The 18875-nt window shown below is 42.0% G+C and overlaps 1 protein-coding gene and 1 long non-coding RNA gene across 4 annotated transcripts in view; one reads left to right on the top strand and one right to left on the bottom strand.

Annotated features, from left to right (window-relative positions):
- Positions 1-15821, bottom strand: part of Spata6 (spermatogenesis associated 6) — a 112285-nt gene extending 96464 nt beyond the window's left edge. Inside the window, exon 1 of one of the 3 annotated variants that reach the window (XM_076564768.1) lies at positions 15392-15821. Coding sequence is in view for 2 of the 3 variants with exons in the window: in XM_006977776.4 (XP_006977838.2) it covers positions 2081-2131 (51 nt within the window). In the remaining variant the exon portion in view is untranslated. Of the gene's footprint in view, positions 1-2080; positions 2342-15391 lie in introns of those variants that run through there. The other 2 variants (XM_006977776.4, XM_076564767.1) reach the window with 2 other exon arrangements.
- Positions 629-9560, top strand: LOC143271942 (uncharacterized). Its single transcript, XR_013049281.1, has 2 exons — positions 629-1968; positions 9324-9560. It is a non-coding gene; the product is annotated as an uncharacterized LOC143271942 (long non-coding RNA).
- Positions 15822-18875: the final 3054 nt, after the last annotated feature.

Here is an 18875-nt window from a genome sequence, read left to right as displayed (position 1 = left end):
TCCATTAAAATGCTCTTCCAATTACTCTGTATAATTGTAATTTGGGAGAAAACAAGATGGCACTCTTCACAGATGCAGACTAATCTCCAGGATATATTAAATAAAGTACAGTTTAGTTTATGTAATATTCTGCCTGCTGCGTAAGAAAATAAATATTTTATGTATATATGTATGTGTGTGTATCTGCTTATATCCTGACAATGACAATGGTTACCTATACCATGAGTAAGAATGTGTGTATCTGTTGATGCCACGACAATGACAATGGTTACTAAAGGCAAAAAAAAAAACAAAAAAAAAAACTTCTTTAACATGGAGCGCCTCATTTTATATACTGTAAATGTATAAAAAAATTTTAAGATAAAATTACAGTCGAAAAGATGTTAAAATATTTGTAGTCCTATGATTCTTCTATGCAATGTCTTAGAAAATTTGCGGAACTATGGAATATTGTAACTCAAATATTTATAAAAACAGGAATAGTTGCATCAACATACTCCGGAGTTATAGTTAGCTATTTTCTTCAGTAAAACGTATACTGAGAAAGCAACATAGTAAAATAAAATGTCTCTGTCTCCCTAGGGCTACAATCACAACAGAGTACTTCCTTTCTGCAAAGAACTGGCAACAGAAAGCAACCAGCCTGTCAGGCGGGGCATTCAATCAAGCTGCTAAACCATTGGTTACAAAGAGAGGAAGTAGCAGCCAATGACAAAGTCTACAGAGACGGGACTTGAGTTTCACTAGCTGTCCGGGATCTAGCACATTTAGAAATCAGTATGCATTGTTTTGTTTTGGTAAACTAATCATTCTTTGGAAAAAACGCTGCCAGAAAGTCAACTTGCGATGCAAACACAAAAAGGTAGGGGCAGTACAGCGTTTCTGAATAACCTCTGCGTCTGGAACAGGCGCAGGAGTCCCTGAAACTCGCTCGCCCTCCACCCCTGCTGCACTCTGCCCCACCCAAGCTGCTTCTTACTGCTGAACAAAGGACCTGAAAGAACTTTGTGACTCCTATGCTGATTTAAGTTCAGTGCTGCCGCGGCCTCAAGGAGAGGGAGGAAAGTCAGGAGAAAAGTAAGTGCAGAGAAAAGCTAGTTTGGGGGCCCATGGGAAGAAAATGCAAGCGGGCTTCTTGGGGCAAGCACAGAAAATACAGAGAATGCGTATCGTTACTCCCTACTTATGCTGGGATACCAACAAGAAGACTGGGTATGTAATGAGGGCACTTCAAGAATGAAGGTATGAAAAGAAATGGAATAAGGAATTGGAGGGGTAGGAGAGAAAACTCTTCTAAAGGAGGAAGTAAGAAAGTTCTTTCGGGGATGATGAAAGGATTTCAAAAATCTCGGGAGGAAATTCTGCAGTTATCAAGGGGAGTAGGGGCTTCTCAACACCCTTAAAGCCCTTCACTGGAGAACAGGTGGGGTTCCCTGCCTCAGCTGGGTTTATCGAAGAACACTGGACAGATCCCCTTATAAGAAAAGAAAAAAAAAAAGAATGTGCAGAATAACTGGATGGAATTGCAAGCTTGAAGTAGCAGCTGTCTGGAAAAGCTGATCAGGTCTTTCCGTGGGACGACTGGAAGGGATGCGAAGGGACCCCTCTCAAAGTCAGGAGGGTTTGGGGACTGGAGGGAAGAGCTGAAGTGGCTTCTGAGGAGTTGGGTTTGTACTGGGAGGAGAAGGCAAGAAACTCTGTGCAATGACGCCACAAGTGAGTTGTTTTTGGAGTTAGGGACTCCACCTTAATTGAAAAGCGGTTCCTGAGCTAAGAAGAAGCTTGGGAAAGGATCTGAAAACCTGCAGGACTTGGCAGAAATGCCACACATCCCCAGACTAGAGCAAGAGTCCAGGAGTACCTCAAAAGAAAAGGAGTAAAGAGGAATTCGAAGGGAACTACTGCCTTGAGAGTGCAACTCTGAAGTGGTGTGGAAGAAATCCGAAAGTACTCCAGCGGGAAGTTGGGGTGAGGCCCCCGCGAGGCTGGAGTGGGCGGACACTCGACATTTCCAGGGGTCCCCAGGGCCGGGGACAGGAGGCGGACGCGGAGGCTGGGGTGGGACAGGGCCAGTACTCACAGAGCGGATCTCCAGCGCCAGGGCGCATTGCAGCGCCTTCACCTTCGGCATCCGCGCAGAGTGATGCGGCGGGGAGGGACCCCCGGCCTCCGGCCCAAGTGCGGCGGGAAGACGCGGGGCGGACGGGGACAGGGAGGAGATGAAGTGGCGGCGGCGGTGACAGCTGTGGCCCCCAGGCCGGGGCCCGCGGTCCAGCCTGGGTCCCGCCCGAGCAGCAGCTGAGCGCGGGGCGCGGACTCGTTGTCATGGCAGCCCGGAGGGGCGGAGCCGGAAGAGACGCGCCGGGGCGGGGCATGACAGAGTGAGATGCAGAGGGCGGGGCTCGGAGACCGATGGGGGCGGGGCTTCTGACGGGGCGGAGCGGCTCTTCTGTGATGTCAACCTGTGAGTGCTAACCGGTAGGAAAAGGAACTGTTGAGCTATGGGGCCTCTGCTCAGGTCTGGGAGTCTTGGGTTCCAAAGTGGTGATCGTACCACGGGGGAAGTGGCGTCAGGCTGTGGCCTCAGTTTCTCCACATATACTAGAATTAGTAATCTTCCTTGAGTTTGAATTTTATAATAGAGTTTACAAAACCAATATATGAAATAGGGAATCAGCACCCAAGACAAAGGCAAAAACAGGGCTGGAACCCGAGATCCCTCAAGTAAAATCACAGTTGCCTCCCGAGATCACCTTCTTAGTCAGCTGTTCTGTGATTCTCTGTCAGTGTGTCCCTATTTCCCTTCAGGATTTCCTGTCCAGTTCACCACTGTGTGACTCTATGCCTGTTGCTCAGATGGAACTCTCAATAACAGACCTGTAGTAAAGAGGATGCTGGCCATAGATCATGAAAAATAAAAAGCAGCTAAAAGGCTGTCCAGTTAAAGTCCATGTTAAAGTTATTTTACTGCAGAATACGTTAACTATGTGTATATGAAGAATATCTGTATAGGAAGAGTATATGGACATGAGTATCGAATACATGCTAACAATGGAGGGGAAAGTATCTGTGGTTTTTTTATCACCCAGTTAAGAAATAGGATGATATTAATGCCTAAAATATTCCCTTAACATTGCCTTACAAACTTTGCCCTGGAAGTAAACCCTGCAATGACTTTCGTTACAATAAATCTTCTGCTGTCATGTATGCATTTCCAAACTACATTACTGCTCAGTTTATCTTGTTTAATGTTGAATAGATTTAATATTCATATATTTTTCTGTTACTTGCTTATTTCTTTATGTTGTGGGAACTAGGCAATACTAATGTCATGTATTTGAAGTTTCTTCCATTATTAGACAATATTCCAATATGGAGATGTACATTGATTTATAAATCTACATTCTTTATCCTATGCACTGTTGGTGATCATTTGCATTGTTTATATTTTGTCTCTTATTAACAATAATACTGTTATGAACATTCTAGAATATATTAGCACTTGAGAGGTGGCTCAGCAGTTAAAGGCACTTGCTGTTCCAGAGAACCAGAGCTCAATTCCCAGCACTCACTTTGGGCAGCTCACAACTGCCTGTACGTCCAGCTGCAGGGGGTCTGATGTGCTCTTCTGGCACCCTGGTGCACACATGTGTACATATACACAGACACACACATAAATAACTTTAAACCTTTAGAATAGGTCTACTAATGCATGTGTGGTGGAAGAGGAATGAGCCCTTTGCAAAGTGCAGGTTTTGCACATGTGGGATTTTAAAGAAATACTACTACATCTTTCAAAGCGACACGAATTCCTGCTTCATCAAGAAAAATATGAGTGCTTTTTGTCACTCTTGCCAACATTGATGTTTGCATTTACTTAAATTTTTTTAACGTTAATTCTTTGTGGACTTCACATCATGCATTCCCATCCCACTTATCTCACTGTCCCCTTGCATCTGCCCTCAGCCCATGAAATATCCCCCCAAAACAAAACCAAATTTAAAAGAAAAAACAAAACAAAACAAAGAAAAAAGAGACACAAACAAAACAAAACAAAAACAAACAAAGAATAAAAGAGAAAGAATCTTGTGGAAGCTGCAGTGTGGTCCATTGACTCACACAGTTTACCCTTTAGTCCATTCATCTTTACTTGCAAGTGCTCCTTGATCTGGCTTGAGGCCCCAGGCTTCTGCTGCACCACCAAAACGGGCTCTCAGTGGGACTCCTTTTGGATATCTTATGGTTTCAGAAGGTTAGAGTCCATGATGGTGGAACAAAGGCATGGCAGCAGGAACAGCTGAGAGCCCCCACCTTGATCCTCTAGTAGGATGGAAGTGGGCCTAGGAACTGCACAGATCCTTTCAAACCTCAAAGCCCACCCCTAGAAACACACCTCTTCCCACAAGACCATGCTTCCTAATTATGGTGATATTCTATTTGTACTGAAATGTGATTTCATTTGTATGTTAATAAATAAAGTTGCCTGGAGGTCAGAGCTAATAGCAAACCATAGCAGAAGCCAGGCAGTGGTGGTGCACACCTTTAATCCCGATCACATGACAGGCAGATCTCTGTATGTTCAAGGATACAGCCAGCATGGAGACACATGCCTTTAATCTCAATACCAATCATAGAGACCTAGAGGTCTGTATAGACAGGCAGTAACAAGGAGGTCATGTGGTTGGGTTTACAACCAATAAGAAGGCAGAACAGAAAGTCAATAAAAAGGACAGACACACAGGAAGTAGGCCTCTTTTCTGAGGGGAAGGACAGCAGGGGCAGGAAGGGTAAGAAGGCGGTTTTAAGTCTCAGCTCTTAGCTACTGCTCTGACCTCTTGGATTTTTAACTCTGCATTTGGCTCTGTGTTTCTTATTTAATAAGACTTATGTCTACACCTAATCTTTCCCAAACAGCTCCAATAAACTGGTGACCGAGTGTAGAAACATATGAGACTATAGTGTTTTTTCTCATTCAAACCATCACAGTCTGTGTTTGAGTTTCTGACATTTTAAGAAGACTTAGGTTTTTTGGTTTGTTAATTTGTTTAAATATATTTCCTGTGTTTTCCACATGAACACTATAGTTTTACTTTCACATTTTAATACTGAATAAATCAAGAATCATTTATAGTATCATTTAGTTCCAGCATTTCTGTTTAGTTTTTGGCTGAATGACCGGCCCAATGGTGAGAGTGAGATATTGAAGTCTCCCACTATCAATGTGTGAGGACCAATGTGTGATTTAAGCTTTAATAATTTTTTTTTTTTACAAATGTAGGTGCCTTTGCATTTGGGGTGTAGATGTTAAGAATTGAAAGATCATCTTGGTGGATTTTTCCTGTGATGAGTATAAAATGTCTTCCATCTTTTTTGTATATTTTTGGTTTTTGTCTATTTTGTTAAATATTAGAATGGCTGCACCAGCTTGTTTCTTAGGTCCATTTACTTGGACAATCTTTTTCCAGACCTTTACTCTGAGGTAAATGTCTATCTTTGATGTTGAGCTGTGTTTCTTATATGCAGCAGAAGGATGGATCCTGTTTTCTCATCCATTCTTTTAGCCTGTGTCTTTTTATTGGGTAATTGAATCCATTGATATTGAGATATATTAGCAGCCAATGATTGTTAATGCCTATTATTTTGTTGGTGGTGGTGGTGGTGGTGATAGTGTGTGTGTGTTGTGTGTGTGTGTGTGTTTCCCTCCTTTTTGCTGTGTTTTCATGGGTGTAGTTAATGTCTTTGGGTTGGAATTTTCTTTCTAGTGCTTTCTGTAGGGCTGGATTTGTAGATGGATATTGTTTAAATTTGACTTTGTCATGGACTATCTTGTTTTCTCCATCTATGGTGATTGATAGTTTTGCTGGGTATCGTTATCTGGGCTGGCATCTGTGGTTTCTTAGAGTCAGTAAACCATCTGTTCAAACCTTTCTGGCTATTAGAGTCTTCACTGAGAAGTCAGGTTTAATTCTAATAGATATGCCTTTATATGTTACTTGGCAGCTTTTAATATTCTTTGTTTTGTATGTTTAGTGTTTTGATTATTATGTGATGAGAGGACTTTTTTCCTAGTCCAATTTATTTGGTGTTTTATATACTTCTTGTATCTTTATAGGCATTTCCTTCTTTATGTTAGGAAAATTTTCTTCTATGATTTTGTTAAAAATATTTTCTGGGCCTTTGAGCTGGGATTCTCCTCCATCTTCTATTCCTTCTATTCTTAGGTTTGGTTTTTTCATAGTGTTACACATTTCCTTGATGTTTTGTGTCAGGAAATTTTTAGATTTAACATTTTCTTTGACCAATGTATTCATTTCTTCTATCCTATTTTCAATGTCTGAGAGTCTTTCTTCCATCTCTTATATTCTGTTAGTGAAGTTTGCCTCACTAAGTAGTTCCTATTTGCTTAACTAGATTTTTCAGTTCCAGAATTTCATCCATTTTTTTCTTTATTGCTTCTTTTCATTTTCGTCTGGAATAGTTTTATTCATCTATTGTAGCTTGATTTTTTCGCCTCGCCCACAGTCTGGACAAACCTCTGTCACCCGCCAGTCCCACAGCCGCTCAGACCCAACCAAATAAACACAGACACTTATATTGCTTGCAAACCGCATGGCCGTGGCAGGCCTCCTGCCAACTGTCCTTATCTTAAATTAACCATTTCCTTTTATCTTAAATTAGTCCATTTCCATACATCTATACCTTGCCATGTGGCTAGTGGCTTACTGGCGTCTTCACATGCTGCTGGTCATGGCGGGGGCTGCAGCCTCTCTGGTCATTGCGGCGGCTGCAGCCTTTCTGGTCATTGCGGCGGCTGCAGCATCTCCTTCTGCCTTTCTGTCCTTTTATCCTGCCTAGCCACGGCCGATCAGGTTTTATTTATTAACCAATCAAAGCAACTTGACATACAGACCATCCCCCAGCACAGCCAAGTGCAGACCATCTCAAACACCTGCACTCAGGCCCATGGTCCTAATCATCCTCTATACGGACCTGCTGGGTAACGCCACAAAGAACCTGAGAATGGGCTCCCACAGGACATACAGAACATCCCACAGCACTTCCCCTTTCTTTTTTTTTTAAAAGGAAGGTTTTAACTTTTACACATCTCCAAAGTCAGCTTGGTATATTTGGGAATTTGGGCGTAGCTTCTCTTAACTACTTCCTGCTGGAGGGGGGCGCTGTATCTTATGGGGATGCAAAGAAAATTTTAGGATCATGGAGTAGTCCGTGAGACCGTATCGTCTGAGCCAGTTGCCTTGAAACGATTCTGGATGTTGGATCATCTGGGCCATGGTGTCATCGGAGACCTTTCAGGTGGTCTTGGCTGGTCAAACCTGATGTATCTCAATCTGGAAAAAATCCATAGCCTCTGGCTTTCTGTAGAGATAAAAGCAGAGTCTCCTTTCCAAAGTAACACATCCTTATATCCAAATTTTAAAGTCAAGATATCTTTAATATATACATATTGGTTTAACTCAACATCTTTTACGATCAAATGTTTTTCTGCAGTTAAAAATCCCAAAGACAATATAATCCAAACTCTCTGTGTGATATCCATTTTTACATGGCTTATCAAGTCTCAGAAATAGTGGGTCTACACTTTTATCCAAGCAGCGTGTAGCCCAGAAACCTCTTTTATTTATTTATTTATTTTTTTTTACTAGCAAAGGCTAAATCCGCCACGCAGCTTAATGTTTCATTTGCAGAGGCCTCATTTCCGCCTTACTGCAGGTTAAGCACACACACCAGGAACCCGCCAGTAACTCAAACCGGCGGCTGCCGCTCATTTGAGAGAGAGAATTAGGAACTGTGGGGCGTTTACCGACGTCACCGTTCCTGGAGAACTTAACCGACGTCACCGCTCCGTGTGTTGAGTTCTGAATCCTCTTTACCACCACGCGAGGATTCTTCTCAGATCACACTTTATTGGAGCGCCTCTTGGTTAAGGGACTTTGTCTTTAGTATATATATATATATTTTTTTTCATAACACCGGCCTTTATCCCTGTTCATTTGTCCTTTTTCTTTAGTCCCTTTTTTTTTTTCTTCCCTTTTTTTCTTTAGTCCTTTTTTTCTTTAGCCCCAAGTTCGGGCGCCAAATGTAGCTTGATTTTTTCGCCTCGCCCACAGTCTGGACAAACCTCTGTCACCCGCCAGTCCCACAGCCGCTCAGACCCAACCAAATAAACACAGACACTTATATTGCTTGCAAACCGCATGGCCGTGGCAGGCCTCCTGCCAACTGTCCTTATCTTAAATTAACCATTTCCTTTTATCTTAAATTAGTCCATTTCCATACATCTATACCTTGCCATGTGGCTAGTGGCTTACTGGCGTCTTCACATGCTGCTGGTCATGGCGGGGGCTGCAGCCTCTCTGGTCATTGCGGCTGCTGCAGCCTTTCTGGTCATTGCGGCGGCTGCAGCATCTCCTTCTGCCTTTCTGTCCTTTTATCCTGCCTAGCCACGGCCGATCAGGTTTTATTTATTAACCAATCAAAGCAACTTGACATACAGACCATCCCCCAGCACAGCCAAGTGCAGACCATCTCAAACACCTGCACTCAGGCCCATGGTCCTAATCATCCTCTATACGGACCTGCTGGGTAACGCCACAAAGAACCTGAGAATGGGCTCCCACAGGACATACAGAACATCCCACAGCAATCTATTTCAATTGTTTGTTTTTTTTTTTTCTTGGCCTTCTTTGAGGGATTTATTCATTTTTCTCTTTAAGGACCTCTATCTTCTTCATAAAGTTGGTTTTAAGGTATTTTTCTTGTGCTTCAGTTGTGTTGGGATATTTAGGGCTTGCTGTATTAGGATAGCTGGGCTCTGGTGGTGACATGTTGCCTTGGCTGTTGATTGTGTTCATATGGGGGCATCTAGGTGTCTGGGTTTGGGATGATTATAGGTCAAGGTGCTGATTTCTGAGTTTGTCAATGTTGGATGGCGTTTTGTTCCTTGGTTTCTGTTTCCTCACTGGTCTTCAATACAGTGTGGCCTGTGGTTGAGCAAGGGGTCTCTACTCAATTCAGAGTCTAGTACAAGGTGACAAGAAGGAGTGGGGGCATTGGAGATAGAGTGGGAGGGGTGGTGGGAGAGTGAGAGTGTCCTTGGTTGGCGGTCTACCTGGACTTCTAGTGGCTAGGGTGGCCTCTGATCAAGCAGGGGTTCTTTGTTTGAGTTGAAGGCCAGGACATAGCTACAAGAAGGGGAGGGGTATTGGGAATCGATAGGGTGGACGGTACTGAGTGAGAGCTATGTCTTAAAAAGGCTAAGGAGTTGCAATGGTTTTTGTTGATGTTTGCTTGTTGTTTTTCAGCTCTGGCCGGAGCGATGGCTCAGCAATTACAAATGCCTGTTTCTCTTCTACAAGACTCAAAATCAGTTTCCAACACCCATGCTGGGGTGGCTCAAAAACTGTTTGTAACTTCAGTACCAGTGGACCTGACAACCTCTTTTGACTTCTGCAGATACCTGCACTCATGTACACATGCCCATACACTGATACACACACAGACACATAACGAAAAAATTCAAGAAAGACTTTTTTTTTAAAGTATAGTCCTTGTTTAAGAATATGTTCACAGCTGGCCAGTGGTGGTGCATGCCTTTAATCCCAGCACTCGGGAGACAGAGCCAGGCAGATCTCTGTGAGTTCGAGGCCAGCCTGGTCTACAGAGCAAGATCCAGGACAGGCACCAAAACTATGCAGAGAAACCCTGTCTCAAAACAACAACAACAAAAAAAAAAGAGTATGTTCACATACTTTGAAGAATTTATGAGTGAAAATATTCCTATGTGGGACAGGAGAGGAATTGGAGAAGAGTGAATGGGGGTGGTATTTGAGCAAAACACATATATGCATACATGAAATTCTCAAACAATAAAAGCAAAATATTAAAATGCTCCAGTAGAGTGGGAGATGACAATTGATGGAAACAGGTAAAGACGGGTATTAAGTTACCTAAAAACATGATGAGTGAATATAAGACATAGATGAACTGGAGTTCCTTACACTGGGATGTGCAGGCGGGCGTGCGTGTATGTGTATGTGTATGTGTATGTGTATGTGTATGTGTATGTGTATGTGTATGTGTGTGTGTATGTATGTGTGTGTGTGTGTGTGTGTTAGTATTTTGTTTATTTTTACATTAAAACATACAAGAGGAAACAGAGAGCTGAGGAGATGGCTGAGTCAGGGAAGTGATGGTCTGAGTTTGGATCCCCAGCATGCACACACTTAGCCATCTGTGGTAGTGTGCTCCTGTAACCCAGCGCTGAAAATAAAGAGAAGTGGCTCTGTGAGGCTTGTTGGCCAGCCACCCCGGCCTCTGTGGCAAGCCCCAGATTCAATGAGAGACCTTGTCTCAAAAAATCAGGTGGAGATTGATAGAGGAAGATATGCTGAGATTATTGGCAACATTTAGCCAATAAAATATCTATATATGTAAACAAACATACATGTGGGTGCAGTAGAACATGTAGAAAAGAGATTAAGAATGGCTAAATATTAAGCGATAAGAAAGACTGAGTACCGATAATGGACATGAGTTCTCAAAGAAAATATAGTTAATTGTTTCTCTAATTACAATTATATCAGTTTTTGTCCCTGTTTCAGTGGAAGATAACTACATAAAAACGTGTTTAATAGTGAAAATGTAAAAGCCAGTGTGAAGCTCCATAGCTTCAGAATGCCTATCTTAACTATATAGAAATTCATTGTTATGTATGAACTGTGGGTCTGGTCAATTGTGATGTATGATGTTTATTTTATTTTAGAGTTTTTTATAATGAATTTTTTAAAATAAAAAAGAAATAAGATGAAAAATGACTCAAGATTAACCTCTGTCTTCCACGCGTAGGTAGACACACACACATGAATATGTACACCCGCAAATAGTACACACACATAGCATATAGGACACCCGCATATAGTACACACACATGAGCAGATTGAAATGTCCATTATGTGCTGATTATTGAGGTGATCACATAAGCAACCGGTTGCAGTCATTTAAGAAGTAAATTACATTAGTAGATTTTTAATGGCATACATTTCTTATATTTCCCACACCATTTTATCTTATGAATATGTTTTATGCTATGTATAATAGTCAATGTTTGACTTAGGATTTTACACATCTACATTAAGAAAAACAGATCTATATGCTTCTTTTATGTCTCTTTCCTGACCTTAACTCTAGATTACCTGCCTGATCAAATAAGGAAGCAACCATGTGCTTTTACCCACAGATCCCTGAAGCAAGAATTCTTTTGTTTTCATTTTTCTTTAACTTTGTTTTCTTATATTCTACAGATGGTGTATGTTGTTCTGTCATATGAGTATCTGTGTCTGCTAATGTCTCCAATTTTCTAGGAAGTCTATCAAGTTAGTTTTCATTTCAGTAAATGTGTCACCTAGTTAAAAGATGTCCACTTGTTAGTTTCCACACATCTACTAAGATTCTCTACCCTTTCATTCCCTAAGACCACCTTTTCCGTTACTTTTTAAGCATATTTTCTCTTAATTTCTTAAACGTGTCAGTCATGATAGTACACACTGTTAATCCTAGAACTCAGGAGACAGGGCCAGGTGGATCTCTGTGTGTTCCAGGCCAGCCTAGGAATACATAGTAGCAAGTTCCAGACCAGTCAGCATTACATAATAAAACTGTCTCAATTTTTTTCTCCAACATGTTTAAAGCATCTACAGCTTTAAATTCATGTGTGTGTGCACACATGCATTCGTGTGTATGAATGTGTGTGTGGGCCTGTGTGGGTAGTGTGCATGTGTATGTGTTGGTGCTCACCCATGCAGGTACATGTGGAGGGCAATTGATTCTCCACCTTGTAATTTTTGAGACAAGGTCTTTCCCTGAACCTGGAGCCCTCTGTTTGGCTACACTGCCTGGCTAATGAGCACCCAGGATTCACCTGCCTCTTCCTGCCTATCTCAGCCCAGGAGTCACAGATAAGCACAAGCACACCCAGACTTTACATGGGTTCTGGAAATCTGAGCTCAGGTTCTCATGTTTGCTCCCAAGCACTGGATCCACTGGGCCATCTCTAGCCCACTCCCCCATTTTTTTTTTGTTTTTAATATTTTAATTTTATAATTAACTTAATTTCACATATCAGCCACGGATTCCCCTGTCCTCCCTCCTCCCACCCCTCTAACCCACCCCCCACATTCCCACCTCCTCCAAGGAAAGGTCTCCCCTGGGGAGTCAGCCCAGCCTGGTAGACTCAGCTGAGGAAGGTCCAGTCCCCTCCTCCCTACACCAAGGCCGGGCAAAGTGTCTCAGCATAGGCCCCAGGCTCCAAAAAGCCAGCCTATGCACCAAGGACAGGTCCCGGCTCCACTGCCTGGGGACCTCCCAAACAGTTCAAGCTAATCAACTGTCTCACTTATCCAGAGGGCCTGATCCAGTTCTATGGGGCTCCTCAGTCATTGGTTCACAGTTCATGCGTTTCCACTAGTTTGGCTATTTGTCCCTGTGCTTTTTCCAGTCATGGTCTCAATATCTCTTGCTCATACAATCCCTCCTCTCTCTCACCAAATGGACTCCCGGAGCTCCACCTGGGGCTCAGCCGTGGATCTCTGCATCCACTTCCATCAAACACTGGATGAGAGTTCTATCATGACAGCCAGGGTGTTCAGCCATCCAATCCCCCATGTTTTTTTTTTTTCTTTTTCTTTTTTTTTCTTTTTTAAATTACACTCATGATATTCATTACTTACACTCATGATATTAATCACATTTGTGGTATTCATAGATTACATTCGCAGTATTCATTCAATTATATATATAATTTTAAATGTCGAATGTCATTTCTTGAAGGGGGTAGAAGCGAACTTCTGCCCTTCGGGGTCCTCCCATTGTGCTGTAAGACCTCCTACCCCCATGTTTTTATGACACAATTTCACTATGGAGCACAGGCTGGATCTGGAACTTACTATGGAGTCCAGGCTGTCCTAGAACTCACATTCCTCTTGCCTCTGTCTCCCAAGTGCTGGGATTACAGGTGCACACAAACACTGAGCTGTTTTAAAGTATTAGACTTTCACACTGTCCAACATTGATGTCCTGTTGAGATGCACATGCCACAGCATGCATATGGTATTCAGAGCACAGCTATGTAGCATCAGTCAGCTCTCTCCTCCTAACTTTACATGGGTTCCAGAGAGCAAACCTGGGTCCTCAGGCTAGCACAGCACGTGCATTTACCCGCTGAGCCATCTCATTGGCTCCTGGATATTTTACTATCACACTGTTTAACATTGAATTCTGCTTTTTTTTTTTTTTTTTTGAAGTGTTGATTCTTATGCTAGCAAGCAGTTTAATGTCTGCATACTTTAAAGCTGAGTAGATGTAATGGTGTGCTTTACTAGTGAAGAGCCTGTGGGGTTTCTAAAGCCCCACTAACTGGTAGAATTTATCTTGGTTTCTGAATTATGTTTCCCTCTGGATATCGTTATGCTTATTTGCAGGTTTTGCTGGGATGAGTCTGTAGACCATCCTGTGGGGCATGGTTCCCACTGCTGAGTCTCCATAGACAGCCTTGGCTGACTTAGCTTATGTGTAATCCTCAGGCAGAAGAGAAAGACAATAAGCTTGACAAGGAGAAAGTGTTCTTCTCATAACCCAGGCCGTGTCTTCTTTCCTCCTAGAACACTTGTTTTCTGGGAGGCCAGTGACTCCTAGGATGTATAAACTCAGAGCTAAGTGCTTTGTGTGGTTCTTTAGCTGTAGTGTGTAGTGGGGTGCATGTTGATGAGACTCCATCCTCTCTGTTGCATCTTTCCTGGGTCCTGGAGGATAAGCTTGACACAGATTATAGACTTCTACTTACACTTCCTGCCCATTCACAAGTAAAAAGCTTGCCTTGCCTGGTGTCTTCTACAAACACTCTGTCATACTGACTATAATTTTTTTTTCTAGGAACTTCTGCATTTACAAAGTATTGAGGGGAAATTCTGTCTGTTTGAGAAAGTTTTGAGTTCTACTGTGCCCTAGAACAGCTGATTCTAAGTATTTCTGTGCTGTTTCAATCCTGTAGCAGATGCTACCTGGCAAGCTTCAAGTGGTCCAACTCCTTGCAAATCAAATTTATCCCTCTGCCTGAACTTTTGAGGAAATTCCTCACAGCTTTCTTAGGTTCTCTCTGCACAGTTCGTTTTTCTCGGATTCTTTGAACTAAAGATTCCAGTAGCCCCATCTATCAACCTGACCTTGCCTCCTCTGTTCAATGGGGCCAGCATGTAGTGCTTGGGTACCTTCTCTCTACATGACCTACAGCTGGGAAACTGTTCTCATGCAGAGCCTGGACTCACCTTGTGATCAGACTTACACTGCCTGTCATCCAGTGTTTGAAACCAGTTGCTTTCTGTACTTTATCTAATTTTACATTTATTTAAAGCAGGAGAGCTAATTATTATAATAAAACTCAGTTATTCCAGTTGGGGAGCTATATCAGAACACAAGAACCTTTCTTGTTTAATATCAAAGCTCTTTAGCCTGGGCATATGTTAACAGGTGACTTGTAAAAATTAAATGAGTGGCATGTTTCAGAAGGAAGTTTAATATCAGTGTTCAAGTTAAATCTGTCAGATAATACATGCTATCAAACACACTAAGAGTTCACAATGTTAAATATCTCTAAATGGTTGGGCTTAGCCTTTTAACCCTTTCTAACCTCTCTTTGTAACTCAGCACCTAGTTTTGGAGATTAAAGAAATCCATAAGAGGTTTTATTTAAGTTGGTTCACATAATAAAAGAAATCAAATTACTTCTAAAAATCATGAATGTCCCTCCTGCCAAGCATGATGGTTAATCCAGCATTTGGAGGGTAGACAAGAACATCCTGAGTTCAAGGCCACATTGGGCTACATAGTGAGGTCCTGTCAAAGTAGAGATTTTAAAAGATTAAACCCCTGCTCTGTTTACAGTGAGGCCTGGGCCAAGAATCCAGAATTCCTGTTGTGTGTTTGTGATGGTTACTTGACACAATCTGCAATCTCCTGGGGAAAGTCTCAATGAGTGACCATCTGGATCATGTTGGCCTGTTAGCGTGTCTGTGGGTGATTGTCTAGATTATGTTAACTGATGTGGGTAGAGCTAGCCTAAAAGGAGGGCAGAACCATCCCCTAAGCTGTGGATCCTGAGTTATATGAAGAGCAGAGAAGGAGAATTGAGCTGCAGGCATGCATGAATGCATGCATTCTCTCCCTCCTCATGGCTAAGGATGTGCTTAGCTGCTTAAAGTTCCTGCCGTCTTGACTTCCTGGCAATGATAGACTATGTCTTAGGGTTTCTATTGCTGTGAAGAGACATCATGACCACAGCAACTCTTACAAAGGAAACATTTAATAAGGGCTGGCTTACAGGTTCAGAAGTTTAGTCCATTGTCATCACGGTGGAAAACACGGAAGCCTGCAGGCAGCCATGGTGTGCCGTTGGCCATGTCAGAGGAGCAGCAGGTTGCAATTGACTTCAGGGGATCAGCTCACCAGGAAACAAAGCACTGATGGATGCATCTCGGATAGGCAAGAGCCTGAGAGCCTCAGCCCCAGAATATGTCTTGCTACTGCTGTGTCTTTGCATGTTTGCCGCTGCCATTTTTCTCTAGTATCTGGCATAGTGCGAATTTGTGTGGGGAGGGTCCCCATTGACCTTAATATAATGTAATTATCTCATGGAAATATCTCATTCTATTGTGTAAGCCCCTCGAGCCACATGAACAGGCCCCAAGAACCTCTAACTGCCAGGTTCCACCCACAGAATACTCTAACTGCCATAACTGCTGGACCCTGCCCCCATCCTGCAGAATAAAAAGTCCAATCTCTGGACATATAATCCCACCAGTCTCTACCCTGGAAAACTCCACCCTGAAAAGTTCCACCCCCTTCCCCAAAAAAAAACTCTATATAAGCACTGTATCCTGTCCAGTTGGCTGCTCTTTCTCACCTGAGCAGAGGCAGCCACCCTCCTGTTTTTTCCCTTACCAATAAATCTCTTGTACAAGTTTTGTTGTGAGGTGTGACTTTGTTGTACTCCTTGGCTCCTGGCTGCCAGGATACCTGTATATCCATGGTGTAATGCTTACATGCTGGGCATTTTTACCTGTGGATTAATATGAAGATTATTTAAACCTAAGCTGTGCTGTTTAACTGAATCAATGATTTTATACAATAATAGTATTAGTTTAAATAGGATTTTGATGATTGAGGGCCTTTAATAAACATAGGAAGAGATTATGATAGAGGTTAGTTTAGTGGGAAAACTAATATAGGTAAGAGCAAGATATGGTGTTGCCCCCATCCCTGATAAATCAAGGGCTGCAAAGAATAGAAAATAGGAACAAGGAAATGTCATCAATCTAGTTTCTCTTGAGGCACCATATAGACTGTGACTTAGGTTAATGATTAAGAAAATTGAGTCCCAGAAGCTAAGTTAGCTCAAGTTATTTTAATCTTAATGTTGAGATATATGTTCACAGGTTTCAGTGTGCACCATAGCTAAAACAAACCTTTAAATAATGATTTAAGGTTAGGTTAAGATGTTAATAGCTTTGAGGTGAAAAACCTTGGAAAACAATATAAAGTTTAGAAAGGCACATAGTTGAGTGAGGGACTCATTAAGGTCATGGAACAAGAACAAAGCAGCCCAATTATTTTTAGCCTTTCTTGCTAGGATTGGTTGGTGATCAAGGGTGATGATTGATTCCTTGTACCCATTTCTGCCCTCAGATTTCTGATATAAAAAAAAAAAAACTATTGATGAGCAGGTATACACCATGAAGATTTAAAGTAGAGATGACTGATTCTTTTTGATATATAAAAGCTTAGGTTTTTATGTTTGTGATTCTTTTAAGATTCCTTACAAGAATACCTTTTGAAACAAGTAATAAAATGATTGATCCTTTCTTTGTAACTGCAAAATTCAACCTGTCAGTTAAAGAACTGGCTGAGAAAAATATCTTACTTTCTTATACTCTGTTAATCTATAACAAATTACTTGGGTATGAATGTGTGTGGGTTCTTAGGACAACTTGTTTTTCACCTGTAATATGTAAAATATTTAATCACATAAGGGATATGAAAAGCATGCTGGTTTTTACTTGTATTCATTGTAATCATTCACTTGAAAAATAAAATGTAACCAAGATGTAATTTTTATATTGCTTGAGAGGTTTTGCTGGGGTATATAAGCTGTAAAAGAATAAAGAAAGACACGAGAGAAAGAAGACACCAGGAAAGATATAGAAAGAAAGCTAGAAGGAAGACACCAAGAGAGACAGAAGGGATATATCAGAGTAGAAAAACAGAACAGAAAAGAAAAAGAGTAGAAAAAAAATCAGTAAAAATAATAAAATGAAGAACTAAGCTTGGGCCCTGAGAAAAGTCCTGGTGTGCTTGTCTGTCCAGCAGCTCACCAGCTTTGCATCTCCTCTTCTGTTTCTCTGACCTACTGAAGGCTTGCCATTCATCAGCACCCTAGGTGAGATCCTGACATATTAGAGATTTAGAGGTGTGTGTGTGTGTGTGTGTGTGTTTCCCTTTTATACTGGCCCCAGAGAGTTAAGTTTTACTCCCTCAGACAGAAAAGTCAAGTTGAGTGATAATCTGCTGACTGCACTGGCTCCGCCTCAAGCTCTAAGTTACTGGAGGCAGCAGTAATGGTGCAGGAGGAGGAGCTGAGAGTTCCACATCTTGATCTGAAGGCGGCAGGAGACTGAGACTGTGTACCACACTGAGCACAGCTTGAACACATGAGACCTCAAAGTCTGCCCCAACACTTCCTTCACCCTCTCGACACACTTCCTCCACACTTCCTGACAGTTTGGGTCCAGCATTCAAATACAGAAGTCTATGGGGGCCATTCCTATGCAAACCACCACAGACTGTCACCCAGGATTGTGAGCTAAAACAAACTTTTTCTAAGTTGTTTTTTGAGGATGTTTTTATCACAGCAACAAAAACAAAGCTAGAACATTATATAAGAAGAGAGGTGTGGGGTGGCTCTCTGGAGACTTGGTTTTCTATCCCTGCTCAGATACTCCATTGACTCTAAGCCCACCTGAAATGGAACACTTCACTCCTTAGGCTTCAGTTTCCTCATCTGTGAAATGGGTACCTCATAGGATTTGTTTAGGGTTAAATCAAGTACTAAACAGTGAAAGAAGTTCTTGTTGACTGAGGAGTGAGTTAAATGCTTTATTGTGTGTGCTTTATCGTCCGGTTTTATTTACATGATAGTCTTTTTAAAATATCCATAGGAAAAAATTCTTCCGATAAAATGTTTCAAAATATTCTAATTACCTCACATTTCAGGCCAGAGGTAGAGAAAGGACACTTAGAGATCAGGTTAACCTGGCCTAGATCTTTCCCCTAGATTGTAAGTGCAGCAGCAACTTGGTTTTTTTGTTTTTTGTTTTCTTTTGTATTTAAAAAAGTTTGCATAGAAAATGTGCTTAATTACAGATGTGTTGAGTTAAAATTCAGACATCCTGGGGAATCTTTGGTTCCCACGGACCTCTTAAATTTCATCCCTTAAATTCAGACTAACATGGGGCTGTTGCTGTCTTTGCCACCTGCTGGTTCAGTGACCAGGCCTCACCTCCTTGTGTATGTGCAGTCCATCTCACAGACAAAGTGAAAAGTACCAGGCCCACGACAGCAGGGGGAAACAGTAATCTCAGGACAGACAGACAGCAGTGACCTCAGGACAGACAGCAGTGACCTCAGGACAGACAGCAGTGACCTCAGGGCAGACAGCAGTGACCTCAGGACAGACAGCAGCGATCTCAGGACAGTGGGTTTGAGTTCTCTCCTTTCTATTCTCATATCAGCACTGCCCAGGTCAGAAG

This window comes from Peromyscus maniculatus, chromosome 2, assembly GCF_049852395.1.
Source record: "Peromyscus maniculatus bairdii isolate BWxNUB_F1_BW_parent chromosome 2, HU_Pman_BW_mat_3.1, whole genome shotgun sequence".
In the NCBI taxonomy this organism is placed as follows: Eukaryota; Metazoa; Chordata; class Mammalia; order Rodentia; family Cricetidae; genus Peromyscus; species Peromyscus maniculatus.
Note: the sequence above shows the minus strand (reverse complement) of the source record. Positions and strands in the feature narration are given on the sequence as shown.